The sequence below is a fragment of the Xenopus laevis genome, chromosome 4S, assembly GCF_017654675.1.
Source record: "Xenopus laevis strain J_2021 chromosome 4S, Xenopus_laevis_v10.1, whole genome shotgun sequence".
In the NCBI taxonomy this organism is placed as follows: domain Eukaryota; kingdom Metazoa; phylum Chordata; class Amphibia; order Anura; family Pipidae; genus Xenopus; species Xenopus laevis.
In genome coordinates this window covers 106,460,647-106,475,955 of record NC_054378.1, presented here as the reverse complement: position 1 = coordinate 106,475,955, position 15,309 = coordinate 106,460,647, and the positions used below count along the sequence as shown (strand labels likewise).

Here is a 15,309-nt window from a genome sequence, read left to right as displayed (position 1 = left end):
GCACTAAAGTACACACGTTGATGGACAGGAGAGAGAGGTCAGAATTCTTGTTCTGTCTTTCAGAAACACTAACATTATATACAGTATGAACACAAAAAGTGATGTGGTTTCTGCACCTTGCCCCTGGAATTTGCTTCCATGCGCAAAGAGTTTCATCTCTTTCTTTATTTGGCATTTGGCTAACTACAGGAGGGCGGGCACATGAGGATCTCCTGGCATGTTTGCAGATTGCAGATCGCACTGTGTCTAAACACTAGTGCCTTGTGTATATTTTTCCAAAGGGTCTCAAATTTTGTGACCTTAGCACTCCTGCACTTGCACCAAGCCCTTGACAAACGAGCCCCGAAGATTTGATTTAGGTTTAATTATAACTCTCCTTTTAATTACTACTGCATTCAAATTAACTGTAACTCTCTACATTGTATAAAAAGAACAGAGGCGCCAAAAGAATAAAAGGATATAAACGAGTTTAAAAACCAAAACTTGGTAATCAGAGGAGGCAGTAGTGGACTTACCTCCTCCAAGCAGACACAAAACGACTTTAATTAAGCAGTCAAAATGTATTAACAAACTCCAATCATTAATAAATTTTGACTGCTTAATTACAGTCGTTTTGTTTCTGCTTGGAGGAGGTAAGTCCACTACTGCCTCCTCTGATTACCAAATTTTGGTTTTTAAACTCGTTTATATCCTTTTATTCTTTTGGCGCCTCTGTTCTTTTTATACAATACTAAGTCCACCCTGGGTGGAGGGTTGATACCCCTTTTCTATCTACAGAGAGTGACTTCTTAATCCTGAGTGGGGTCTGGACAATCTCCCCACCTGCCTATACAGTGGTTGCCTATTGGTAACCTTGGTTTGTGAGTATATGTTATCTACTCTTATTTCATTATCCCTTACCAATACATATTACACTATTGGGACTCTTGGTGTTCCTTTTGTGTAACTCTCTACATGACACTATTAAAGGGCATCACGATGACCCATCCTAAACTGTTTGTTCAACTATTTTTGGGACTAGACCAATGGATAAAGAACCCCTGGTAGACAAAGGAAATTAAATGAATACCCGGAGAAAGCTGATTCCTACTGAGTGCTGGCACTGGCATAAATATGCTGTATGATGTATAATAACCTATATTTAGATGTATGGAACAGTAAATATTTCTAGGTCTATAAAGAGGCTCATGCATTGACCTCCTTCGACTAACACATGAAGTACAATTGACACAGCAAGTAAAAAATTATACATTTATATAGCTGAAGGCTGACAGGGATCCGTATAGTTCCCCTTAAATTGAGGCCCCTCTCTTTCTGCAAGGCCTGGGGCCCCAAAATCTCCAACTCTTGTTCTGGGAAATCAAATCAATATAACCTGGATATTCGGACATGTGATTTCTCATTGTTTGGCCCAATTGTTCCAGTCCAATACACTCTGACCTACTTAATCTTTCATGTGAAGTGAGCCTCAAGATGTAATCTAATTAAGTGTACTAATTTGTTAAAAGTGTTCTTATTATATATATAAAAAGTATTCCAGTGGCTGACAGTTTGCTCTCCTTACTGTATGTCGGAATAGGGACTATTCTTTTCTTTTTCTTTTTGCTATTCTGTGTATAACAGTAGCTTTGCAGATCTAGTGGGTAGTGAGCTGAAACACAGCTCTTTGTTGCTCTCTATAGAATAAATATGTGAAGCTCTATCACCTTTCTCTGATAGGGAAAGTTAATGTGCCTTCATATCAAGGCTTAAATTGAATTGTGCAATTAGCAGGGTGTTTAGGGAAGGGATATCGTTTTCACTACCCTCTGGGCATTTGTACTTGGTAACAGCTAGAGGGCTGTACTTTTGGCTTCACAATTTAATCTCTTAACGTAAACCCTGCTCAGTTTTGCGGCTTTTTTGTGTCAGGCTTATTGTGGATAAATGGATGATGCTTATACATTATTAATTTTCCACGTATCACAGTCTGATTATTCCACACACACATACCCCCATCTACTGTCTGAACAATCTTCTCTGTTTCTGTGCCATTATATCTTCGCACTCCTGCTGACAAGATTTACTTGCCCATCAGCCTGTCTTGCAGCCTTTCCGCTAGAACAGTCCCTGCCCAAAGTCTGGGTGTAAAGAAGGTTTAAAATAACAGTAACAATACAAAAATAGCCTCACAAAGCATACGTTTTTTTTGGCTGCTGGAGTCAGTGACTCCCATCTGCAAGATGGAAAAAGGGAGACGAGAAGAAAAATAATTCAAAAACGATAAAAAAAAATGAAGACCAATTGAAAAAGTTGCTTTAAGAAGATTAAAAAATGATCTTGGGCTTTAAGCATATTGGGCCATGGCTGTAGTTCTCTATTAACAGGTCTGTATTGGCAGATCTTCCCCTGTGTTACACATTGTGGTTTCTGGTTGCATGTCCCGACTGAATAAACTTGTAGGGACCCACTCCAGTCCTATCATCCATGCTTTTGATTTGGATATCATAGAAGAAGGATCCCTACTGCACACAATTTACGCTTTCCTTCTCACCTCAATACCTAATATTTATCTACATATCTATATAATGACCATGCTGGGCTAGGATATTGTAGAATAAAAGCTCCAGTGGATTTTCATTTCCCCTTGCCTGAGGACATATTTATTTTTAGTGACCCCTTGCTTTTAAGATGAGGACAAGGAGTCACTTGATTAAGCTTGAATTGGGATGCACTGAACACACAATGTTTGTAATTGGCCAGATTCCAAATCCTACACAAAAGATCTGGCTGAGTGCCGAAACTGAATGAGCACCCTAATGTGCATATTTGCAGGTCTGATCTACTCTACATCTCTGGGATTGTCTCAGTCAAGTTCCTGGCCGGGATAATTTTTTGGCTCTAGTGGCCTAATTTGCCAATCTGCTGCAAAGGCCGTTAAGTATTCCTCTGTACAGCAGCATGGAGTGTTATCTCACTGCTCTTCTTAGGGGACACTTATTAGCTTAACTGTCCCAATTACTAGCATTCTCACCAACAATAATAGGGCCACAAGGTATGTCATTTGTCAGGGACACGACATCACACAAAGTCTAAAAGGCTCTAGGTATCTTGTGCAATATTCTTAATTGGCTTGAACCATATCCTGATAAATAGAGAACCAAATCCACCTGAATGATGAAAGATAGCAAAGGGCTGCTGTATATAAAAGTCAATACAGTAGTATTACTACCAATGGGGGGCATGTTCTTCAAAGGAGAACTAAACTCTAAAAATAAATATGGCTAAAAATGCCATATTTTATATATTGAATTTATTGTACCAGCTTAAAGTTTCAGATTCTCAATAGCAGCAATAATCCAGGACTTCAAACTTGTCACAGGGGGTCACTCACATGGTCAGTGGGTTCTGAGCAGCTGTTGAAAAGCTAAGCTTAGGGGTCATAGCAAATTATCAAGCAGAAAATATATAACTAATGCTACAAGGCTGATATTAAATTCTGGTGCTAATTACACTGATTTCTGTGCTGCCATGTAGTAATTATCTGTATTAATTACTAATCAGCCTTATATTGTGACATATCTATTCTATGTGTACTGTATATTGTGAGTGGGTCCCTAAGCTCAGTAAGTGACAGCAGCACAGAGCATGTGCAGTGAATCAGCAGAAAAGAATATGGGGAGCTACTGGGGCATCTTTGGAGACACAAATCTTTACTGCTAAAGGGCTGTGGTTGCCTTCGGCTGGTACAGAAGCCCAAAACATAATGTATAACATTTCTACTCTACATCTTTAGTTAGGCTTTAGTTCTCCTTTAAGGCTATAATTCCCTGTTAAAAACATCAGTTTCAATTGTCTGCAGCTCTGACACCCACCTACTACAAAATGGTTAGAAACAGGTTGCTGGGTTGAGTGCTATAGAAAGTCAACCCATGTTGCTCTTAATCTGACACTACCCTCTGCCCAACATACAAACTGTTTACTATGTAACTATATGTAATAACTGTATACACAGGATTAACTATCAATTTCTTTAATATGCCACATATGTGTATACAGTACATTGTAGCTGTAGTGTTGTGTACATTTGAACCCTTAAAGGAGTTATTCACCCCTTTTAGTGTGATTTAGAAAGTGATATTTTGAGACAATTTTATTTTTATTAAAAAAGAAGAAGAAACCCAATTGCTTTTTTATTCTGCAGCTTTCCAGTTTGTTATTTCAGCTTTCTGATTGCTAGGGTCAAAATTACCCTAGCAACCATGCATTCATTTAAATAAGAGACTGGAATATGAATAGGAGTGGGCCCGGATAGAAAGATGAGTAATAAAAACAATACATTGGTAGCTTTACAGAGCATTTGATTTTTACATGGGGTCCCCAATGACCCCAATTTGGAAGCTGAAAATAGTCTATAGAAGAAGGCAAATAGTTCAAAGAATTGGCCATTCTACAACATACTAAAACTTAACTTAAACTTTTAAGAATGGTTTGGTTGCTGGTGTGGGAGTATATGGAGTTTGTGCCCTATGAATAAATAAACATTTCACACAGCTAAGGGAAGCTGTACACTGGGATAAAGGTACTACAGGAAGGAATAGTGAGAGAAATAGGTGAGATATTGGGGAAAAAAGGTGGAACACAGTACCAAGCTACAGGAAGAGAGTGTGACTGGAGTCCATATGAATGATAAGGAAGGGGAGTGTGAGAAAAACAGGATAAAAAGGAAATCCAAAGAAAGAGTAGGCCTGGAGAAATAGAATGATGGAAGCAGTACAGGGTGAGAGGGAGGGGGTGCATGGGTACCATGAACAATGGTGGCATTATTAGCCATTCATTGCTGCCTCTCTCTTTCCATCTCCATAGAAACTTTGAAAGGATGCTAGTGACCCTGTACAGAGAGACAGGTGAACCTCACGTAGAGACCAATAGCTCTATGGTATTCTTTCTGGCCCATTCATGGTGCTGCTGTGACCTCCTGCAGCCAGAGCTTAGCCAGGATAAGAGTGCCATTAACCCCACGTGGCAGGGTCAGACTTGCCTTGTGATCACCACCAAGGGGGAATAATGTGACGCCTGGCACTGGGTCAGTTAGTGAATGGGGCACATCAGATGTGCATGGCAGTTGGCGCTGTGTGAGTCTATTAGAAACAAGATATTATAGCTGGACTGGAAGTTAAATACTCGTGACTGTACAGAGATATATGCTCTTAACGGGGAGATGATAATACTCATAGGAGATCACACATATTTGGAACATATTTGTATTATCACTGTTGGATTTATTTTCTTGTACAGATGCATGGTCAAGGATGGGCATCCTTCAGAATATTACAGCACTTAGCATTACACTAACAACTAATGCAATAACTTTAGCAGGCAATTAGCAGGTAGCACTTGGTTAGCAAACATTTGATTTGATTGGTTGTTACCTGGAGCAAACCTTGCTTATGCTATTAAATTTTTTTCAATATACTGTATGTGTGTATATATATATATATATATATATATATATATATATATATATATATATATATATATATATATATATATATATATATATATATGAAATATGTCCAAAAGTACCTGCACTCTAACCACTTCAATGTTTTCACGGGTGCTTGGTGAAAATAGCATTGTACATTAATCGAAGATGGACCAGCACTCCAGTTCAATTAAACAATCGTGTTTTTATTCAAAGGGATGCTCAGTGATATTTGAATAAAAACACGATTGTTTGATTGAACTGGAGTGCTGGTCCATCTTCGATTAATATATATATATATATATATCTATCCTTAGTAAAGCTGGGGCACTCTTAAAAAAGAAGAACAACCGCCTGGGTGCTAGTTAAATAATTATTTAAACCAACCTGCAAAAGAACCGCATTCTCAGGACTTATTTATTGCAAAACAAAAAACTGGTTTATTTTGACGTTTCGACTCTTACACTCGAGCCTTCATCAGGAGGGGTGCACAGTGTAAACAAACAAGATCGTTTGTTTGCACTGTGCACCCCTACTGATGAAGGCTCGAGTGTAAGATCCGAAATGTCAAAATAAATCAGTTATTTTTTTGCACTAATTTAGTCCTGAGAGTGCGGTTCTTTTGCAGGTTGGTTTATATATATATATATATATATATATATATATATATATATATATATATATATATATATATATATATATATATATATATAAACCACCAGTGTACTCTCCTCCTGAAAAATGGATAGAGAGATGACTGCCCTGGGCACTATACATAATGGGAAGGGGAAGGGGCAGCAGGCATAGCAGAGCAAGATGGTGAAAGAAGGGCAACATGAATGCTTTATATCAGTGTTGCCTAAACTGTGGCCCTTCCGTTACTGTTGGAGAACAATTGCTGACACCCGCAGATAACTGTAACTGTAAGTTCTAGGCATCTCACTTAAAGAAAAGGTTCCCCTCAGTCTATATAAGCAATACCTGGTTGTTATGTGTAAACAGTGTGAGATAAAGCCCATTCAGCTGGAACCCTACATCCCCATTATCAGAGATTAAGATTATATAGCTCACTACACACGACAGGAGTGTATAAACCCAAGAATGCTTGAAATTTTAGCAAACAAAAAAATCACACAACAGTTAAAATACACTTGGAGACCTGAAATTCAAAAGTTCACAGAAGCTCAGATTGTCTTTAAATATCTAACACAGCATTTCCCTTGGGTGGAAATTCATATATGCAAGTGCTGAAAAATTACAGGGAAATTTCCCATTGAAAGTCATTAGCAATGATCATCCCTTTAGTAATTTACTGTACATCCAAATCAGCTAATGAATATAGATAATATAATATAATGTTCTTAGTCTTTATCAAATAGCCACCAGTCCTCCAATCAAGGTGATAACATAGACTTCTAACTGACATTTAGGGAATTCTTTCTGTAAATCTAGTTCTGCATAATACCCCAAAACTGCTCTGAACCTGCAAGTCACATATCCTCTCTATATGGACAACTTGCTTTTTCTGCAGAATTGTAGTGTTGTAATTCAACCACAATAACTGATATAGGCTCTTGTTTTTAACATATATCAATATTCTTTCTTTAGGGAATCTTTCCAACAAACATCATCCATTTGAAGAAGGCTACAGTAAGCAATCGAGGGTGAGTATATGATATGAACACCTAACACTTGCCATTTAATGTGCTGTATGTAGAACATGCATAAGACTGCAGACTAAAGGTCCTCTCACAGGGATCCACATATTCTTTAAAATTCACATAAAATAGGGGTTGTAAATTACTCAATGTAAAATGCCTGGGACTTTATCTGAATACATAAATTAAGGATGTCCCATCTGTATTTAGCCTTTAGCTGTTATTAAACTACATCCTCATCTTCTCAACATGAGATTTTTAGTTTATGTGCAGTTTATAAACAACTGGAAGACTGAAAAAATATAACAATTCTTACATACAATGTGCCCTTTGTGCTTTTATCCATGTTTTTACCCCATGGAACTCATCTGATCCTGGGGGGCCCTGGAGTACTAACCCTCCCAGCACAACCCTTCCAACTGTAGAATATTAATGGATGGGAAAGAAGAAATGTGCTAATGCCTGACCCAACTGAGTACAACCTGTCTCTAGAGCAGAACCAGATTATAGGAGCATCATATATATCTGAAACATGTAGGGTAGAGATGCCCTAGGGGGTTTGCGCAGGCCTCCATCAGGGGGTACAAGGGTACTGCAATAAGTAAGTAGGAAGGGCCTACAAGCCATGAGGTCCAGGTAAGCAGTGGGCTAATAATTGGGCCCCTGGGGGGAGGGACCTGCTAACTTATTAGCATTGGGCCCCATTATTATTTACAGACGCCCATGAAGAGAATGAGGATAAAATAATGTTACTGCATGTGTTTAGAAGTGACATAAGAAAGATTCTATATAATGTGAAGGTAAAATGTGCGAGTAGGCGTAAATAATTTTTAATCATTCTACTGTAAGTTCCAGAAAGAAGACAGTAATCTTCAGTATAAAAGAGAATGCACAAGTACATTCTAAATCACCCCATATTCTAAAGTGCCCAATTTCAGCCCTTTATAGAGGAAAAGTGTACTCCGCTGCTTCCGGATGGTACACAGCAAACACCACCTCCCACAAGGCTATCCTTCCCATAGCCATGCGGGAGGTGGTGTTTGCTGTGTACCGGCCGAAAAGTAGCGGAGTACACTTTTCCTCTATATGGGCAGGGCGCCGGATCTCTCATTTCTGTGAATCTGGGCAACTGTGATAATCTTGCAGGGAGTGGGAAGGAGCTGCGTATGAATGGTAAAGGGTTTTGATGATATGTCCGCAGCAACAGTAAGAATCCACTTTCCCCTACTCACAAAAAATTGGCAAATTCCTGTTAGTTAGCAACTCCCATGCAATCTCCTGAATTTGAATGTATTCACAAATGTTGTGACTTGACACAGTGACCATCTGCAATCCCCATAACCTGGCATCCATATGGGCATAATAATATAATATATATAATAATATAGGCATTAGAGAATGGTAACATACTGACTTTGATCAGCTATGAAATATTATTTAACACTCTACTATCCGTCTACAAGCTAGTGACTGTAGAGTCAGTTTAGCTTTCCCTCCTAACGTATATTTTTAACCTCCTTTGCTTATTCTGGGCATATTTTTACAATTATTATTAAAAGTTATGTTTTAATACAATAAATCTATGGTCGATGGAAATTTCCGGTCTATATACTGGGGTGGTGCAATCCAATGGGTCATTCTTTCTCTCTGGTTATTAATACAGTGGCGGAACCTGTACCTACCGGCGGAGCAGGGGTTGTGAGCGGGCCAGGGCCCGCACCCCCTCAGGGCCCCCTGGCAGCCCGCGCGCCACTGAAATCCAGTGTGTACGGAGGAGGGCGGGGGCCCGGCTGCGCGTCACGCACCAGGGCCCGTCCCCCTCAAGTTACGGTACTGAATTAGTATTTCACTTTACCATGCACACTAGTAATTTGTATCAGCACTCTATCGGATGGAAGGTGCTTGCATTGCTACTTTTGGTTTATTTGTTCAATAAGTCGGTATCTTATTGGGCAGTGTATGGGGCTCTCTGACGGGCCTCCCCAGATCAATATCTGGTCAAAAATCGGCCAGATGTTGATTAGCCAGGGTTAAAAACCCTGGTGGATTGAGGACAGCATTGGTTCATTGATGCGGTCCTCGGTTCAACTTCCTGTATGCTTGTCATATGCCCTAGGGTCCACAGTCGGATCAGCCCAATATCGCCCACCTCAAGGCAACCTCGCCAAACAAGTGGATCACTGCATTTATGGCCATCTTTAGGCTATCTGCCTTGTCCTAAGACTGTCCATAACATAAGTGCAAGATCCAAGAATAAAGGATGGAGGTTATGCAGTAACATGAGCAAAATTGTTCCTGTCCAGGAAGCCATTGTATCAGCAGTTAGATTGAGAGAAGTATTAACCATGTCTAATTATCAATGAACTCCATGTATAGCACTGGACAGTGCTGAGTTACAATATTGAAAGCAAATAGCTGATTGGTACTAAACAAGCTCTGTTGTCATAATTTGCAGTTCAGCAGTGTGATCTGACATACATCAATGCCTCTGTCATCTTCATTGCTTGGATCGCAGCAGTGGATCGGCAACGAGGTGGTTCTAAACCAAATGCTCAGTGACATGTACAATACATTCCTTGTCTGCAGTACTTCAGATCAAGATTAAACATTTCCAATTTAACAACAAGAGACAGAGGGCAGGATTTCAAACTCTTGACAACTTATTCTCCAGCCAAATGGGCTTAGGGAGGCTTCAGACTTTGCTCTGTGTATTTTGGGTTTTGCTGCAGTATAAAAAATTCACTTTGATACAGAGAGATGTGAAGGACAAGTTTATTACATGTGCCTCAAGGTCCGAGCTACTTCTTCCAAACTGCACCCAGCTGCATACTGGGAAATGGCTGTCCCCCATAGACGAATTGCAGTCTTTGGGGCAATTTCTGTCTTTCTGAAGCTTTGTGAACCCCGCTGAGTTTTATTTTCCTGCCACGAGCCATTGCGGTTTTTCACAATCATCAGGGGTCCTTTTAATTAATCTGCTCTTGACTTTGCCGCCTACTGGTTCGTTCAGGCATATAGTGTAGTGTCACTGTATAGGCTTGTCTCATTCACTTCTGCAGTGCCACATGCCAGCAGCCCTCTGAAATATGCTAGGGATGAGTGCATCTTCTATTAAATATATCAATTATTAATTATTAAAATAAAATAAATTAGAGCAGGTTTTAGAGTAGGACAGATAGAGAATTGCAGTGGGCTCCCAGCATCAGAGGGGCCCATTTAAGAAACACAGATAAGTATCAAGGCACCTTATTTCTAAGGTATGATAAAAGTTACATGGAGTAGTTCACCATCAGAGAATTTAAGAAATAGCAGGCCACAATGAATTATTTTAATTTTGTGCTGTTTTTCTAAATTTTTACTTGAAAATTAAGTAGTTTTAACTTCAAGTAGCAGCTCAGCAAGCCTCTGTACAGTTACAATTTTATACAATTTGATCCTTGCTGGTACTTCCTGCAACAGCAGCAGCTTTAGTCCCTACTGAGCATCCTCTGTGACTTGAAGCATCATTAAAGCTGGTCATATACGCACTAATAATAATATCGTATGAAACTAATTTTCATACAATATCCGGTGTGTGTATGGTGGGAGACAAGCTGGCTGATATCGGCAGAAGACTTGGATATCGGTCGGCTTGTTGATCAGGCTGGCCATTAAATTTTGATAGGGCTGCTTTGAAGGCACCCGAACATCAGCCATTGTTTCTGACGATTCAGCTCTACACGTGTGTGTTGAAACAAGCAATCTTTCCTGGAAAGATCTTTTCCAGGAAAGATTGTAATTGTAATGTCTATTGCCACCTTAATTTTGTGCTGTTCTTCTAAAATTTAATTTGGAAAATGAAGTAGTTTTAACTTCCAAGTAGCAGCTCAGCAAGCCTTCTCTGAACAGTTACAATTTTATACAATTCATAATTGTATTTTATTATTCTATTGCCCAGTAGGCAGGGGAGATTCTATCCTGTGATGTTGCTCTTTCCTTTCTCCCAAGTCCTTACCTTTTCTGTACTCTTTGCACTAGAAGAGCCAAATTTCCAGTTTAATAACAGGAAATTGGATTTTTAAAGTTACCAGTTACTATGAAGAGTAGCCTAGGGAAAAATATAGTTCAGCAGCAATGTAAGTGCTCCCCAACTTATATCAGGAAGCACTTATATGAAATGAAGAGACGTCCTCTTTAATAAGTTTGGGGAAGGGCTCTGTACTTCTGGAACTGAAAAGGCAGCATTCTGAGCTAAAACTTCTTGCATTGGCCCGAGGCAGTACTTTTTACTCTCTCCACGGAGCTAAACTCTGCTAATGAGTTTCCCAGGGTAATATGGTTATTTTTAGAGTGCATATTTTTGCACATATACTACAAAGAGGCCTTCTAAATTGAATTTATGTATACACGAGTTTGAAAAGGAGAAGCTTACAATACAAAAATGTTAAAACTGTTTTGCAGTATCAATTTTCTGAGATTTCAGCCAGTCATTTGTAAACATGCCACCTTTGAGATGAAGAACCTAAGCACTTTACTCTTGCTTGCATGCACAGAACCCAAGATAAATAAAATATATAGATTGTAGATTTCAGTAGAGCTTGAGATTGTGACTAGTTGATCACACATGATCTCATGATCTGAGGTCTGTATGTACACTTGCCAGAAATGCACAAATTCTCAATGCACAAATGGTAATGTTCAGTTATGCGTACATCTTGCAATTGTAGGATAGCAATAGACAATAACATTTGCAGTTGCTCAGAGAACTGGGGAAGTACTGTACTAATGTGCAGTATGGGGAAGTCTTACATGAAGGATAAAGAATCCCTAGATTTTAGAATCTAGGACTAGGATGAACATCATTCATATGGACATCAGCCATGTAAGGCCATGCTTTCTGTGCTTAGTGGCCAATAACTGGTTATAGATCAGGAAAATACATAGCTTTCCAGGGTGAGCAACAATGACATTTTCATCTCTATCCTAGACAATGAAAAGGCATGTAAGTTTTCCCTGAGATATTATATTAAACATTATGGACTCTTATGCATTGTAAGCTATAGATGCAAAGTAAACTACATGTAATCCATGGTTAAGCATGGTATATCATGCTAAATTCTGACCTCAGTGTTGTAGTTCCTATGACCAGACTTGGACCAGATTTGAGCTTATGTTATGTGAAACAAAAACTTGTCGCCATCATTTGTGAACTGTTATGCTCAGTGTTGGACTGGGGTGCCAGGGGCTACAACCAGAAAACCTCAGGCTGAGGGCCCACTTTCCAAACTATTATACCTCCTCACCTCACTCAACCTCTTTATTCTCCTAGTCTCTTTTCTCTACATACTATACTCTATTCTTCCATTATTAAGCCTCTTTGTTCCCATAAAGAAATAGAGAATGACCATGAAATAGGCCAAATCGTTAGAAGCAAGAGGCCCACTGACCTGGATTCCAGTTCTGTCATCTTGGTCTCAACCCCAAGCTCTTTCTTGTCTCAGTCTTGATAGAAACTTGATTATTTAGAAACATGATAGATGATTGATAGAAACATACTATAGATAGATAGATAGATAGATAGATAGATAGATAGATAGATAGATAGATAGATAGATAGATACATGATAGAAACTTCTCAGGTCATAGCATTGACTTGAACTTAAATTAGATGGTGTCAAATCCAACACTATGGGGGTTATTTATGAATGCAAAAAACTCAAAAAATATGAGTTTTTAAAATCCGAATTTTTTGTGAATTTTTCAAGATTTATTATACCCCGAGGATGGAAAAAGTCAGAATCTGAAAATCCGCCATCTCAGACCTGCCGAGGTTGTATATAAGACAATGGGAGAGGTCCTTATCCTATTTTAAAGTTTCTGTGGTCTGCGCTGGAATTAGCCTGAAAATCCAACTATTTCTGGCTTTTCAGGGCAAAAAAACTAAAAAAATCTGACTTTTCGGGAAAAATCCAGAAAAATAGAGCAATTTGGGAAAAATATCCGAAAAAATCATGATTCAGATTTTCACTCCTTATCAAGTTTTTCCCCGATATGATTAAATTGTGCTTTTTTAATATTAAATAAGGTAAAATCGTGGATTCTAGTTTGCTTAATAAAATAATGAAAAACAATGTGGATTTTGATAAATAACCCCCTACAAATTGACTGAGAGGAATTTGAGGCAGTATGGAAGTTGTTTCAGTGTTTGCATTTTTTGCATGTCTAATGTTTAACAGTTTAAGATTTAAGGGACTCATAAGTGATTGTGCTTGTTATTGCACCTACAAAAGAGTGTACAAGTAGGGGTTGTCAGTGTGAAAGCCCCTATAACATCCCTGTGCATGGCAAGTACAACTAGTGCTTCTTTCACCAAATATTTTCAATAGACACAAAGATGCAAAGTCATGGAGGCAATTACCCTGATTAGTGCCATTTTTTGCACTTTGCACTCTTACATTAAAGTAAAGAGATGGGTTATATTTTCCATGTCTTATTAGGTTTTCTTATTTTTGTCATTTCTTAAGCATTCTTAATTTTGCACTGATGTAAAAAAACTGTTTTTGGGGCAGGTTCAGTGAACATTTGTGACATAATATTGTTATAAGGATAGATAGCTAGAATCAGAGTCAATAAGCATAACTGAACTACTGCTTTGTAAGAGAAAGTAAGGCAGCACAGCTGTATAAATACTCTTCTCCAAACAGGCACAAAAGTTTTCAGTGTTTTCAGTCATTAAACCATTTTTTCCAATAGTAATAATCAGAACACATAGTTTTCAGGTACAAACACAATGTTATGTTTGAGGTTCCCTTTATGTGTCCCTTTAATTCATATAAATAGAGTTGTTATTTTTTAACCTTTCAAGGGATTGTGTTGCATAAAGTACTGAAACCTGAGTGGGAGAGCAAATATACCATAAGTGGTCAAGAAGGCAGATTACAATCAAAATAGATTGTTGAAAGGGGAATGAGACAATCTGAAAAAAATATCAATATTTTACTGGCAGAATAGGAAGCTGAGAGAATAAAACTGAAGCCAAGGGCGAGGACTTTACTGTATAAACACAGGTAATGAAGGGAAAAATCTGAATTAAAAGATAGCATATGAAGTGAATGAACTCTACAAGGAGAAATTCTAGCGATCAAGACATAAAACAAGGAGCTTTACACATCAGGAGGATAATAGATCAGCAGAGGCTCAATAAATGGCATAAGCTATGGTTTATGTTAGCAGCAGTTCAATGCCCACTCTAGACATTCAAGTGCTGATGTGATGTTATTAATGGTGTAAGAGCAACTGTCTCCTACAAGGTGAGATTAAACATGCAGGTAATGAGCAGGTAAAGGCTTCTACAGAAGAGTGGATAGGCATTTTGTGCTCTGCAGATGCATACATGCATACATCCTACCCTCAATGTTAACCCGACTAACAGCATTCTGAATGTAGTTCAGGGGGTGCAACAGTGATGGACTCTGTGGCAAAAGTAACCCCAAGAGACTTAAAAGGAAGGAGTGGGCAGGGTTTTGGTAGATTAAATATTGGGGCATAACCAGGGTGAATCCGGGGTATAGTTATGATTGGGTGTTTTTTTGTGATTTTGGCATAATAAAAAGTTAGGGGTTAGCCCTCATTGGATCAGCTTTGTGTGGCATTAGCCTTTCTAAGTGGGTCTTTTTTTCAATTGTGGCCCTACACTATTGTTGGCAAGGCTCTCCACCCAGGGTACAAGGTGAACAATAATAAAGAAAATTCTCTTTGCAATGGTGTAAAGCTACTTTTCTCCTTTTGAAATTTCTCCAGTGAACATTCGCCAATTTACATATTGAAAATTTCTACAGGTTGGGCCTGGTGAAATTCCATTATAAAGATGGAGCAGCCACTTTTGCATCTCATTATCTACTGCACCTCCTCCCTGCCAATATCCAATGTCTGTAGCAAATTTTCTCCACTACAATTATATGGGAAAAATCACTGGTAAAATTTCACAGGGCATTTATTTCAGGAGGAAATCCACCACATTTCTCTTTTAAAAGTGTACTTACATATTTTTTAGTAAATATAGGATGTGTTGTGAAAATACGCAAATTGAGTCAAACTGTGGTAAAGTTATGTCCCTCCAAGAGAATAAGGCTTTGGACGGGTGCTCAGTCCTGCTAAATGCTGTTTTTGATTTGAACTGAGGGAGGGCCTGACCAACTTTTGGACATC

At 38.7% G+C, this 15,309-nt stretch overlaps 1 protein-coding gene across 6 annotated transcripts in view; it reads left to right on the top strand.

The window, feature by feature from the left end:
- LOC108715830 (dedicator of cytokinesis protein 3-like) overlaps window positions 1-15,309 on the top strand; it is a 176,980-nt gene that overhangs the window by 56,517 nt on the left and 105,154 nt on the right. For all 6 annotated transcript variants that reach the window (XM_041561690.1, XM_041561686.1, XM_041561689.1 and 3 more), the window contains one exon: window positions 7,073-7,128. In XM_041561690.1, the coding sequence (XP_041417624.1) occupies window positions 7,073-7,128 (56 nt within the window). The remainder of the gene's footprint in view (window positions 1-7,072; window positions 7,129-15,309) is intronic.